The sequence below is a fragment of the Chamaea fasciata genome, unplaced genomic scaffold (genome assembly GCF_029207755.1).
Source record: "Chamaea fasciata isolate MVZ Bird 193981 ecotype frontalis unplaced genomic scaffold, bChaFas1.0.hap1 SCAF_12, whole genome shotgun sequence".
Taxonomy (NCBI): Eukaryota; Metazoa; Chordata; class Aves; order Passeriformes; family Sylviidae; genus Chamaea; species Chamaea fasciata.
The window spans coordinates 22,503,936-22,518,254 of NW_027094097.1; the positions used below are offsets into that span (position 1 = coordinate 22,503,936).

At 48.5% G+C, this 14,319-nt stretch overlaps 2 protein-coding genes across 2 annotated transcripts in view; both read right to left on the reverse strand.

The window, feature by feature from the left end:
* Window positions 1-1,518: 1,518 nt before the first annotated feature.
* Window positions 1,519-8,152, reverse strand: LOC136295683 (uncharacterized). Its single transcript, XM_066194266.1, has 2 exons — window positions 7,868-8,152; window positions 1,519-5,813 (listed from the first exon to the last, which is right to left on the reverse strand). The coding sequence occupies exons 1-2, from the start codon at window positions 8,150-8,152 to the stop codon at window positions 4,314-4,316; spliced, it is 1,785 nt and encodes a 594-aa protein (XP_066050363.1). The 3' UTR covers window positions 1,519-4,313.
* A 1,541-nt stretch (window positions 8,153-9,693) lies between these two features.
* The window catches only part of BEAN1 (brain expressed associated with NEDD4 1), a 55,773-nt gene continuing 51,147 nt past the window's right edge, over window positions 9,694-14,319 (reverse strand). Inside the window, exon 5 of the mRNA XM_066194977.1 lies at window positions 9,694-13,935. Within this exon, the coding sequence (XP_066051074.1) occupies window positions 13,677-13,935 (259 nt within the window). The 3' untranslated portion in view covers window positions 9,694-13,676. The remainder of the gene's footprint in view (window positions 13,936-14,319) is intronic.

The window sequence follows — 14,319 nt, forward strand, 5'->3', positions numbered from 1 at the left end:
AACCCCGGGATCTGGTCCTGCCTGGCCCACCTGATCTCCCCCAGCCAGGTGACCCTCCTGCTGGGTGAGGGAAAGGCTGTGGATGTGCCTCCCTGGAATGCAGCAGAGCCTCTGAGCCCCTCTTCTGTGGCATCTCCTGGAGAAGGTGCGGCCCCAGCTTGGCCAGGGCCCTCCTTGGCTGAGATGGGAACTGATGGCCAGGCCCAGAGTGGTGGGAATGGGATTCCCCTGGGATCCATGCTGGGACCAGTCCTGTTGAACACTTTTCTGGTGGTCTGGAGGAGGACACCGAGTTCACCCTCAGCTGACTGGGGTGGTACCTGTTGTGGGGCAGAAAGGTCCTGCTGAGGGGCCTGCCCAGGCCGGGGGGATGTGCCATGGCCACTGCCATGAGCTCCAGGGCCGGGTCCTGCACTTCGGCCACAAGGACCCCCTGCAGCTCCAGGGGGACACGTGGACCTGGCACTCAGTGCTCTGGGCAGGGTGACAGAGTGGGTGGTTACAGGCTGGACTCAGTGACCTCTGCGGTATTTTCCAACCTCAGTGATTCTCCAACCATTGAATTGCAATAGAAAGGAGGGGTGCAGCTCTTTGGGTTCTTTTCTATTCAAATACAAAAGTACCACAAAGTATGGAAGGCAAGGGTAAGAGTAGGTAATGGAAAGATCTTACAGGAACGTGGCTGGATTGTTGGCATTTTGATGTCCGTGGTCAGGTTAACGTTCAGTCTTGATCCCTTGGGGTGGTACCCACCAAACCGAAGGTTCAGAGGGTTGCAGACATTCCATTTAGCACGGGAACTGCTGTATCCCTCCCCAGGGAAATGCGTCCTCTGTCAGCTGTAACACCAGGGGCCATGCAGAGCCTTTGGGTGGAGCCTCCCTGGCAGGAGTCAGGGGCATTCTGAGGCCTGGGTGGTCTCGATGCCCCTCTGGCTCTTGCCCACTCGTGCTCCTGTGCTGTGTGGGCACCAGGGACCTGAGCAGGAAACTGGCTCCAGGAACGTGCTGCCCTACCCTCTGCTCCTTTGTTCCCCTTTCCAAGCACATCCTGAGTGGCCATCAGGTGCCTGAGGCACAGCAAGGAATTGACTCCTTCCTGCACAGGCTTCACACTCTTCACACCAGAGGTGGGACGTTCATTATTTTACTATTGGAGGAAGCAAATGAAGTGCATTGGGATAAAGTGGCCTTGTTAAACAGATCTTACCAGTTAGAAATGGCTTTTTGCTCTAGTCCTGCCCACATTAATGCAACTTCATTGAATTCAGAAGTTTTTTCTGCTCAACAGGACATCACAATATAGCTTAGTTCTCAAGAGAACTGTGCACTGGTAGTCCCACTGAATTCAGTGCAAAAATTTTTAAAACCCCTCAAAACACAGTTTTCGTAAGTGATTGCAGAATGGCCCTGAGGGTTTTTTCAACTCGCTTTTCATAGAGAGCTGATTCTGTGTTCATGAGATCCCCAGTCCTGCTCTGGCTGAGCTGAGGAATAGTGAAAATACAGGGTGCATGGGACTGTTTTATTCTTTTCAAATGTTTCTAAAAAAATCCTAGAATTAATTATTTCTTAACTGGTTTGCATTCTTTGATTTTACTTCTTTTTGTAAAGAAAAACACAGATGTTCTTTTGGGTTTATATCATGATCAGTTTATTATGACCTGTAAGTACTTGGAGAGTAGAGAAAACCAGTGGGGGTTTCATTCTTGGACTTGTTAAAGGAAGTGCTGAGTTGCCCTTCACTCGTGCTTTACCCTCTGGGTGTTGCCTTCAAGGGAATCCTTTCAATGCAGTACTCAGACTGCTCTGACATTGATTTTCTGGGTGATTTTAGGGGAATGATCCCAGAAGTACAGAATGTATTTTTCCCCTACTGGTTCTGGTTGGTTTAGCTGGAACAAGCAAGGCTTCATTAGCACTTTGATCACTTTGTACAGACATTTGTCAGGCACTTAGTGCAGGAGAGAAACATTCAGTTATGTGGCTTTTCAACAATATCTGATGGTGCTGCTTTTGGACATCACTGCTCTTGCAGGGTTGTGGTTTGCCTAAAACCCATTGCACAGAAAGAACCACACCCAGTCAGGAGCTGCAGCTCCTGTTCTGTTATTCCCATTTGGTGAGCTGTTTCTTTTCTAAATCACTGCAACTTAATAATGATAAGTGCACAGAGAGAGCATTTCCTAGTCAAGTACTAAAGCTTGTGATCCCAGGAATGCCATTCTGCTGCTCTGTTGTAAATCTTTAGAATTTAAGCTTAAAAGTAAGATTTTGTGTGCTAAGTAATCTTACTTATTGCAGCTTCTTTGTAGGGGGATACCAGATACTCGGAATACCTGCTGTCAAATTTCCAAAACTTTTTCTTCTCTAAGAGTCCAAAAGAATGATTTCTTTGGAAATGGTTCTATACGTTCAAAACTCAGTCATCTGCAGTTTGTTCTTAATTCCAATTTCACTGTGGACATACATTTTGCACAGCACAGAAAATGCCACTTAATGGTTGAGTACAGAGAATCTCAGAGCCCAAAGGATGCCACTGTTACCTGTCAGGACACAGCCCTGTGAACGCTTTGTATTCCTAAAACTCGTTTCTCACAACCCCACCCAGAGCTGAGGGCAGTCCTGTCTGTCCCCCAGTGTTACCTTGGGCAAAGTTCTGTTTCTCCCACACTGTTTCAACCATTAGCTGTTCAAAAAGCAAATCTTTGTATTTTAGGACCTGAGGTTTTTCTAATCTAATCATGTGTGCTCCTCTGATTTTTTTCAGGGATGAAAGTCAATTATAAACAATTCATACAAAATTAATTTCAGCTAATATTTTAACTGTACATGAAAGGCATTTTTTTTAGCATTTAAAACTGAGCTCCATGTTAGCCACTGAGAAGAAAATTAACTCCACCCCAGCCCTAACCAGCACACATTTCAGTGCTACTGAAAAAGCTACCTGAAGCAGTATAAAGTGCCTTTCTTGGTAACAAGTGCATCACAGAATCCTAGAGTTTTTAGGGCTGAAGGGACCTCTGGAGGTCACCCAGTCCAAGCCCTGCCCAGGCAGGGTCACCTGGAGCAGGTGACACAGGAGTGTGTCCAGGTAGGTCTGGAATGCCCCAGAGAGGGAGACTCCACAGCCTCTCTGGGCATCTGCTCCAGGGCTCTGCCCCCTCCAGGAAAACAAGTTCTTCCTCATTGTTGAGATGAAACTTTTTGTGTTTTAGTTTATGGCCATTGCTCCTTGTCCTGCTGCTGGGCACCACCCTCTGACACCCTCGGAGACATTTGTATGAAGAAGCACTGGAGACTAAGCACAACTACAGTGTGCTTTCCTAAATGACTTCAGAGCTGTGTGTGACACAGGCTCGCAGTGCTGGGGCCCCAGCTTCCAGCTGATCCAACACTCCTGAGCTTTCCACACAGCACTCCCACCTGGAGGATATCCCTGACCCTGCCTCTCCTGCTCACTGGGATCCTTCTCTGAGCAGATTTTCTTCCTACCACTAAAATGGCGAAGAACGAGATCTTTTCCCCTTCATTTCAGTGAGGACAACTGGCCTGCAGAAAATTTTTTGAACTTCTGGTGCAGAATGAAGTGTCAGGAGCAGAGGCACAGGAAATGGCAGCCCTAGCTGGACCTCTCTCTGCTGGAGGCAGTTAACAGTTACAATGCTCAAGGCTTCTCTTGGAAATTGTGGTGGTGGCCACAAAATACTTTGGTAACAAATGGAGGCAGATATAAAACCTGTAACACAGGTTAATGCCTCTACAAAACCAAGTGTTCACAGAGCTGTTTCCCTCTTTAAAGCTAAAGGAGTGTTATCAAACTTTCTAAACCTGTTTTCAACTGAAGTCAGAAGGAAGATTAGCTCAAACAGCTTCAAAGGAATGCAGAGAGTTAACTGGAGCACACCCCAGTAGGGCATTTCTAAAGCTGGGTCTTCCGGTTTAGAAGAATTTACCTTGTCCTAGAAGAGTATTCCAGGAATAGGTTTGTGAAGGAAAAAAAGAAAAGTAGGATGCCCAGCTGAAGAAACCTGTCTGGCATTAAAAACAGCCAGAAGGAATTTGACTGATGAATTAAATGGATTTAAATTTACAGAAGTTTGCCTATCCTTTATAAAGGTGACCATTCAGGTTTCCTTGTGAAAGGAACCATTAAGAATTTGTGTAACTCCTGCTCTTTACTGTCTGAAAGCAGTGATGTGGTTTGAGTTTTTTAGAACTGTTTTTATAAAGCCAGTCATGTCCCTGACAACAGGATCAAGGCCACAGGTGAGAGGACAATCCTCCCAGGTATTACAAATGAAGCGCTCAGGCTCAGGTGTGATGGCACAGCACTGCCTGGTCGGTTCTGTCAATGATGACATAAGGCTCCTGGGTGTCAGTCTCTTGGGAATTACAGTTCTCCAGCTTCCCTTCTCTACCTCCAGCAGAGTCACCTGCAGGCTGCATCAGGCTCCTCCGGCCCTGTGTGCTGCTCCTGCCCTGGTGTGAGGGCCGCACATCAATGCTTTGGGGGGGGATGTAGGTGAGGTTGGGGGGCTCTCTGATGTGCCTGAAGCCCTCAGAAGCTGGGTGTGCCTTAGCAGGGTCCATGAACAGTCTCTTGCTGTCAGAAGCAGTAGTGGAATCCTCCATGTGCCCAGCAGAACAGCACAGACCTGAAGGTGGCTCAGTGTGTGACGCTGCTCTCCCGTGCAGCTCAGCATCAGTCAGGTATGCATGTTTTATTTGGGAGTGATTAAATTCTCTAACGTGCCTGTCGCTTGTTCCTGCATAGCCCACTGCCTCAGGCTGCCCAGTTTCCTCTACTGGATACGTAAGTTTTTCCTGAGCATCCTTGATTTGTAGTTCTGTGAAGGTTAAAGACAGCTCACAAACATCCTCTTCCCTGGGGATGCTGCAGTTTTGGGCAGAGGCAAAGTCCGTGTAGGGCAGAGACTTCAGTTCAGTGGGTTCATCACCAGGGGCTGGGTCTATGCAATTTATGGCATCATTGATTTCTGCTTCAATTGATCCTTCTGGGACTCCTGGAGCTTCAAACTCCAAGGCGATTTTGCAGTCACAGGAGCTGTCAACAAACATGGCAAAGGCCGGGGGGCCACTGGCTCCCGGTGACAGAGGCGCCGGGGCACGTGCAGCCAACTCTGCAGCCCCTGCCAGGGCACACTCCCCACCCAGCCTGGCTCTTGGCTCCTTCTCCAGAGCCTTTGGAGAGAGGTTCTCACTGAAGATGGGTGTTTGTCCTATGACAATGTCACTGTATTTGATCAGGAAGTCCTCGCTATCTGAGCACTTGCCCGGGAGATGCGTGGTGTTGATGCCGTGCCTTTGGTGCTCCTGGAGGCTGTCAGGGGCTGCAGCAGCTGCTGCCTGAGCCACGTCCCCTTTGATCCTCGCATTCCCAGCAGACTCAAAGGATGCAGCACAGGCAGCTGAACACTTCTCCTGGGGAGCAAGGCACAAAGGTGTCTCACTGGTCCCTTCATTTTCCAGGCTTTCCGTGTCTCTTCTCTGGGGTGTGTGATCTTCCTCATCCTCCTCTCCTGGGTGCTGATGTGTTTGTGTTCCCTTCAGCAGGCTCTTCTCCAAATTGCCATGTTTCTCTTCATTTGTCATCTCGAGGATGGCTTCACACTCGATTCTTGCCAGGAATATCTCAAATGCAGTCTGCTTCGTTTCCTCATTGTTTCTCTTTTTGACAAGTGAAAACTCTGTTGCTGTAGTTGCAACATAACCTATTTTCTCCAGGACTGCTTTCACAATATCCTCTGGGAGCACTGGCTGGATGTAGTAGACAAAATTCCCAGTGAAGGTCTGGAACAGAATGCAACATGGAAAAGCTGGTGAACACTGGGGGAGTGGGTGCAGGGAAATGTGAAAGAGTTGATTTCCTAAAGATCAAAAATACTTCAAAACTTGCTTACAGCTTTCAAAAAACTGTTTTCTACAAGTCTGAGTTTTGAATTGCAGTGAGTGAGGCTTTAACAGCACTATTCTGGCAGCCTCTGGAGCATTGTAGCTTTGCTACAGCACATCAGTTTCAGTGAAGTTGTGCCAGTTTAAACCTGCTGGGGTCTTGGCTAAAAGTACCAGTATCCAAAAAAGGAAGAGAGTAAAGAAATCATTTTAGTCAAACCAGAGAAGCTCAGAAACAAACCGTATGTATTCGATTGAACCTAAGCTTTTTAAACAAACAGAGGTTCATGAATCGCTGAGATCTTTTCCTAAACAGATGTGAGCCACTCACTGTGAATTTCTGAGCTGTCGACATTTTCTTTTTCCACGGTTCAGACTCTGCTGTGAACCTTACTGCCCTTGAACTGAACTGCCATATTTTGAAAGCACCTTTCTGAAGAGAGACTAGTCTAACAGAAATATTGTCCAAACAGCTCTTTTTGCACAACCTGTCCGCAAAACACCAATCAAATGACGCTGCTGTGCAACAACGTAAAAAAACTCTTCAACCTTTGCTTGGTTTCAGAGCTACCCCAGGCATGAGGCCTAGTTTGTAACCTGGAAGTGGTTTTTGGTTTTGTCTGAAACCCTGTGACAGGAGAGACTATTCTGAGCTGAGCATGACCAACTCCTGGCAAGTCAGAACAGAGCAGAGGGGGGAATGTGAAGTCAGGATTTCCAGGAGTCGGGTAGCTTGTTTCCAGGCTGCCCAGCTTGGGCCAGACCAAGGCTGAGCCCTGAGCATCACTATCACAAGCAGAAGGTTCAGGAGAACAAAACTGACCTAAAGAATGGCCACAGTATAATTCTTAGAGACATCTGTCAATAGTGCCCTGCACTCCTCACCTTCTGCTCCTTCTGGAGGGGGGCAGCTGCAGGCACTGCAGGGACATCAGAGCAGGTGAGAGGCAGGACATGGGAAATACTATTCCATGTATTTCAGTAGCTTTTAATCAAATCTGTGCATGCACAAGGTACTGCTTGTTCTCCAACTCCTGCCCTGCAGTAGAATTATTTCAGGCCTGCAGCAGGCTGTCTCACACTTTGGGTTACCCACAATGGTCTTCAAAGTTTAATTTTAATGCAGCCTAGGATTCTTGTGTTAGGAAAGGCTGAACCCACTAAGTGTAGACCTGACTATCTTATGCTTTGCCCTGTTTTAGGGAGATGAATGAGAAGAACAGGAATTTACAGCTGTTTGAGAATCCACAGGCGAGACCTAAGTGCAGGAAGAAGCAAAGAAATGGCTTTTCCTCACCAGTACCCGTTGCCAAAGCAAGGGCAATAAGTTTACATTTGGGTGTTTGGGGAGTCTGTCTGAATTTAGAACATGTGAAGATGGCTGTGTCTTCTGGGCAATGAGACGTGTTCAGCGCACTGGGGAGGTGGGGTAACCGTGACCACCCTGCTGCAAAAGACAACAGCACTTCCTCTGTCCAAGGGGCTGTCCCTGCCCACCGCCAGCTGCAGGCGCCGAGCTGGGATCGGGGACCGGAGAGACACCGGCCCGCCTGGCTTTGGCACCAAGCCACTGGAGATGGCCACTGCTAAAAACATCCCTGCTTATAGGCAGATTTTGGTCAGAGCTCAGTATGATGAAAGGCAAAGCCTTTGAGAGTAGCTTTAACCTTCTCTGCTATCTCACCGCAACGAGAGGCTCCGTTCCCACCCCCCGGAGCTGCTCAGCACGGCCGGCCTCAGCGAGGACAAGGCCTGCGAAGGCCAGTGAACACATCTGAGCAGCCCTGCACCGTGCTGGGCACCCTGCCCTGAGCAGACGGGCCCCACTCCCTGTCCCGAGCAGGACGTGTCCCCGGCCCCACTCCCAGCACCCTGTCCCCACTGCACCTCCCGGGGCCGCTGCGGAGCCCCGGGCCGAGGGAGCGGCCCCGTAGCCCCGGGCAGTGCCTCACCTTGAGGGAGCGGATCTCCCGGCGCCAAGGGCACAGCAGGAGGTTGACGCAGAGCAGCTCCAGCAGCTCCAGCGCCTTGAGCAGGTCGCGCAGGGCGCGGCCGCCCCGCGCCCGCCGGCAGCGCTCGGCCACGCCGCGCACGTCCAGGGCCCCGCGGCGCCCCGGGGCCAGCAGCCGCCGCGCCCGGGCCTTGATGGCGGGGTCGGCGCAGGCCGCCAGCTGTCCCTGCGCCGCGCGGGCCGCCAGGTGCGACACGTACTCCCTCAGCAGCGCCGGCTCCGCCATGGCGCCGGGCCCGCCCCGCGCCCCCGCCCCGCGCCGCCATTGGCCGGCACCGCCCGCGCGCCGGGCGGCCATTGGCGCTCCCGCCCGTCAGTCAGAGTGAGAGGCGGAGCCCCGCGAACCGAAAGTGAAAGGCGGGAGGGCGGGGAGCGCTCGGGCTGCGCGCGGGAGCGGGCGGGGTTTGTCGCGGCTTGTCGCGACAGGGGCGCTGAGGCGAGATCAAGGCGTGGGTGGGATGTCCCGGGGTGTCCTGCGATGTCCCGGGGCGTCTCGAGGCGTTGGTGGCTCCCGGCTGGCAGCGCCAGTTCTCGCACGCACTAGGCGATGTTTCCCTACTTTAACCTGGTTTGCACAAAGCTGATGGTAAACCACCTAAAGCTCCCTGAACATCGAAAGATTACACTATTTGTACATTTTTTAACAGCGGTGCCAGCAGCCATGGGTCACAAATGGTATAACTTTTGCATTGATTAGTACTCAGACCCCTCTTTGCTGGCTATGCCTGTGATGCTGATCGGCCCTCGGGGGCGGCGGTCCCGTCACTGGGCTCTGGGTCCATTCATTTGCAGCAGGTGATCCCTGAGTTGGCCACGATCTCCCACTGCTGGAATTCCCTTTCCCCCTGTACTGCTCATATCGCTCCTGCTGCCTCCTGGCCAAACAGCCCATTCCTTTCGGGGCTGTCTTCCCTTTCTTTAAAAAGCTCAGCCAAGGATACAGCATTTACACTGCCTTTGCTGCCTGCCCTGCTGGAGACCCCCCCGAGACAAGGTGTGATCCCTGGGTCTGTTCTGTTCCCCCTGCTGCAAGCTGCCTCTGGATCCCTGGGCTGGGTAACAGCTGGAAGAGGTTTGTGTCTGCTGTGGGGGTGACAAGTGTCCTGCAGCGGGGTTAAATGGAAGTTGGATCCAGCAGCTGGGAAACACACCTGTGATCCACGTGCTTTTCTAACCCTGAATTTTGGCATCTGAATTTTCAAGTCACCACCAGTGGCCACCATGATGTTGTGCACCTGTGTGGCCTCACAAATTGATAAATATATTCTCAAATGATGATTATTATTTTCATTCACAGAAGTCTATGGTCATAATTTCACGTAGAAATTCTTTCTGTAGTTAAAGAGGGGAATAATTTGTCAGACTGTACCAAGACGACTTAGATCAGTTGGATGTGGTTTGCGTTCAAGGAATATATTTTTACTCAACTAGCTGTGCTAAAATATGATCTGTTTGAGTATTTTCTAGGATGATTGGCCTATTATTTCCTGGCTTTTCATGCTTTCCCTTGGTGATACGTTGCTGTTTTCAGTGTCTTGACTTCAGTAATTTGATTCTGCCCTTCTGGAGCTTAGACACTGACTTGTTCCCCAGAGCAGGAGGGACTTGACTGCTCCAGTGCTTGTTCCTGTGACCTCTGACAAAGGTAAAATCCAAATGTAACTGACTGAAGCACAGTGTTGCTTCCTCAGCAGTTGCTCACTCATGGTGGTCCCAGGGATGTGAAATAGAAAGCACAGAAGCAAACCCAAATACTTGTGTGTTCTTTACTAAGGTTCTGTACAAGATCAGTATACTAAAAACTGAAGCAGAAGAGGTGACTACAGAAATACAGGGTTGTTTATCATGTAGCAAGAAGTAGCATGTCCAGTTCTCTTTCTGATTTTGCGTATGTAATAAAGCGAAGGCCTGTGTTAAGCCTATGTTTAGCACGGGTATTAGAATTATGCAAGGGTTTAGGGTAATATCTGATAGCAGGAGATGAATTTCTCAAAAGCAACATCACTTTGCCAACTTTGCTGAGATTTATCCAAGATCTGCAATATTTTCAAGAAATGAAAGCATGTTCTTATTGCATCATTACAAGGAATTTCAACACTTGCAGTAGTAGCATTGGAAGCTGTTGGAGCAGCTTCAGAGCTGCAAACTTCACTCTGCACTGCTTTACAGCTGGTTTTTTTCTTTCTAGTGATGTCTGTTTGGATTTATAAGCTATTCCTCCTCCACAGCTTTGTTGGATATCACTCAGTTAAAAAGATTAACAAGAACAGAAAATGCTAAACCACTCCTGCAAGTGATAGTGGTAAGATATCACAGAAGACAGCACACTCTGCCTTCAGTTCACAGTTTGTTTTTTAATTATATATGTCGGTAATGAATCACACAACTCAGGTGGTAACTTAGAAAAATGTAGAAAATCCGTGTGACAGAGCAGCTGGGATTATTTGGATTGTTCTGTGATAACAGGATGACAGGATTTTATGGAGTGGTCCACACCACAAGAGGGAGCAGGCAGACGTGTGTAAGAAATGCTGCCAAACCCAGAGCACAGTGCCAGGGACACTTCACTGTTACTGAAGGAAGGAAGAAAGAAAGAAAGACTTGGATTGATTTTCTACAATTTTACCAATGCGTTGCTAACGTGAGGTATTATGTAAATCTCCCGTTCTCATCAGAAGTTTACTAAAAGCCAGCTTGTTTTGTAAACCGCAGATACAGAGTTGGTGGAAGGGCAGGAAATCTCAGTTTAAAAAGTTAAAAGCCAAACCAAAGGGTTTCCCACCATGCAGAGAAACTGAGCATCAGTAATGGAGAAGGGACTTGTCTGTCACATGTGAAAAGCCCTCTGTGCCTGTCTGCAGAAGAGCCTGCAGCTTGGTCATGTTACTTGGACTTTTTTCCCCTGAAATGTGATCTGAAAAGATCACATTTCCCTTCCAATCTGGGTTCCTTAGATTGCCCCTGGCCCTCCCCAGCAGCAGCCCAAAGGAAGCCCTTGCTCTGTTGCAGGCAGCTCTGCAGGAGCTGCAGGCAGACACAGCCCTAAAAGCAAATCCCATTCTGCACAAACCACCCTGTGCTTCCCCTCTCTTCTGATTCTTCTGCCAGTAAATTTGACTGGACACTTCTGTGCATCTCCAGCCCCTCAGAGGTGCAGTAGAGTTTTGTTGCAGGGTATTTTGCATACCACAAAACTGTTTAAATGAACACTTTTTGGAAGGAGCAGTTCTCTCTTTTAAAAACACAAATGTGGAATAGAGCCTACCTTTTAGCAATGTCTGCCAGCAGTTCTGCAATGGAAGAGGGTAAATGTTTGTTATTTTGAGTATAGAATACTGAGAATATTAAAAATCTTGCTGAACTGCAGAAGAATTGTCTCATTTTAGCAAAATACATATTTGCTGTCATCTACTTAGCAAAAAATGCATGCTTACCTTATATCTCATATGCATATGACTCAGTAATGGTATAATTTATATAGCAGTAAGAACCATATAATTACTTCCCATCTAAGTATTAATTATAATTGCGTCAATCTTTGGAGTGTTAAATGATTATAGTTGAAAATTATTCAGTACTTACAGAAAATCCAAGTGCAATTTTAATAATTTGGATGCTGTTTCCTTTTAAAGACCATTATATTTTTACTATACTCAGCTTTACATATCCTTTAGTGGGGATAGAAAATGAAGTCCATTTTCATAGTGTAAAAAACTTCAGTTTTGTTTGTTTGGCTTTTTTTTTTTTTTTTTTTTTTTTGTATTTTAGTGAAAATGACTCTAAGAAATTCCCTGGAGATGAGCCTGTGATAACTCTGCTCCCCTGCCACAGCTCCGTGGCTCCTGTCCCTGGTCCCAGAGGGAATCCAGGCTTGTGAATGCCCCAGGGGCTGGCTGGAGCTCCATCCCTGCTGTAGATGTGCTGGCAGTCAGTTCTGCTTCCTGCTAGCACCCAAACTCACCCAGGGGTTTTCCATTAGACACAGAACTTTCAAACTACTTTAAAATGTAGAGTGCAAACTAAGAGCTTGACTTTACGGCAGCAAGACGTTTCAAAACAACACAGCAGAGAAGTTCTTCGAGGGAAAGTCCCAAGGAAAGCACGGGCATGAGCTCTCCTTGCTCTCTTGTGGGTTGTGTGTCCTCAGGCAGACACACAGAAGCTTTCAGATGAGGACTGGGACTATTTCAGATGAGGAATGGGACTTTCCAGGCAGAAGTGAACAACAGAATCCAAACTATATTTTGTTAAAGGCCATAGAGGGAAACCTCCTCTGCCGCCAGCTGTTGGATTTCAGGGCTGCCCTCTAGTCTGAATCTTGCAAAAATTTTTTTTTTAAATTTATTTTTTTTTTCTTCTGGGCCATAAAAATGACGTGGGGGAAGCAGATCTGCCTGTCCCACACGTGGATCTTCCCCAGCTCGGGGTGAACAGATAAAAGCTCAGGGGATGTGTAGTCTTTAAACGCGTACCCAGCCCTGGGAGCTGTGCCCAGCAGGTGCCTGGGGCTGCGCCAGCGGCTCCCGGGAGGGAAAGAGGAGCAAGGGCTGCCCGGGAGTGTCTGGGTCCCCGCTGTCCTGGGGACAAGGTGCTGCCGTGCCCTGACCCTGCTGTGCCTGAGCTGAACTCCCAGGCCAGCTCCCACTGCCCTGGCACACCGGCCGGGAGCCCACGGACTCCCATCCCAGTGTCCTGGGCTCACTCCTTGGGTTCCTTTCCCTGGTCCCTCCTCTCAAAGCTGGGAACTCTGCGAGGCTCCTGAGGTTCAGAGCTGAGGCTCTCTTACTGAGCCCAGCACAGCGTCCCTCGTTTGCATCACACTCATTCCTAGAGGTCACTGTGGTCACACCGTAACATCCAGGCTCCTTATGGAAAAACAAACTGGTTTGTGCCTGGAAGTGCAGCCGTGTGTGGGAACTGGCCTGAAGCATCCTCTAGGATTCCTGTGCCCTTCTCTTGGTTACAGCAAGGCCCGTGAAGGACATGCAGGTGCAGCCTGCACAGCTGTGCTGCAGCTTCCGCAGGTAAAGCCAGCTGCACTTTGGGGACCCACTGCCACTTCTCCACCACTTGTGCATGGTTTCTTCTGAAGAAGACTTGCAGCAGGCTTTGTAACGGCCTGGAAAGCCTGGTACCAAAGGAATAATGTGAATAATAAAATATTATTTTTTTTTCTTCTACATGGTACGGATAATAATTTTTTTTTTTTTTTTTTTTTTTTTTTTAGGCAGTGCTTTGCCTACTGAAACACATAGTTAGACAAAGAGTTATTTAAAAATGCTTTGTTTTCAATACACTGAATGAGATGTACTAGTGACACCTACAACGACAACAGAATGCTCTTCTTTTTCCTTCTGTTCTAAAACATGCAAAGTATCATAAAATCGACAAGTAGGCTTGACTGGATAACATTTATCTTCATTATGAGTAGCTGATTTCAATGGGTTTTGCAATGCTTCAAAAAAGTCAGATGCACTGCTTGTCTCTGCTGCTCTGATGCTGTGTGATGCCATGGAACACTTTGAAGCACAAACAGGGAAATTTAGGTAAAGTTGCAAAACCCACTGTAAAAAAATCCCATTGTATCCCTGTTTAAAGATAAAAAATTGGTAAAACTTCCAGAGGTTTTATTCTTCCACTGGTCTGAGTTCTTGAGAAGAATTGAAGGAAAGAGCCACTTTGATTGACACGATTTGGGATCTGATGGCCGGTGGGAGAATGTTCCAGGTTTCTGTTGGAGCAGGCTGTGCTCACACGCCGCTGTCCCGTACGGGGGAGCAGCACTGGGAGATCACGGCGATGGCCGAGCTGGGCTGCTGCAAGTCCTGCAGCCTCACTGCGGAATGTGCAGCCCATCCTGCAGTCCCCGGTGCTGCTTCCTCTTCCTGGCTGATACAGATATTTATAGGTGTTTCATTTCTTTGGCAAGGGTCCGTGAGGGAATATGGGGGGGGATCATCTGTGGGAATATATATTTGTGTTGCTCCTGGCCCCACACATTCGTCGTAGCTGAAAGGAAAAAAGAAATGTTCATTAGATTCCTGGGAAAAATGCCACAGTACATTATTTCAGCATAAGAGAGGCAAGTAAAGTGAGAAGAAAACGAGTGTCTGGAGTGTCTGCATCCTTGCTGACCCTGCCACGTCAGACATCCAAGAATATAGCACTTAAAAACGCCCAGAGATAATCCCAGGGGTGCACAGTCACCGTAAGTGCAGTGCAGCCAGGGCTCATTCCTGCTCTCACTTGCCTGTAAGAGCCAGGTTAGAAAAATCTGGGGGAAGGGAGGCGGTGTTGCTGTTTCAATTGTGAAATGAGGTATGGAGAGCTTGTGATGGGAGTCTCTAGCAGGTATACCTCTGTGCTGTCCTGCTGCAGGTCTCTGGAGCTCAG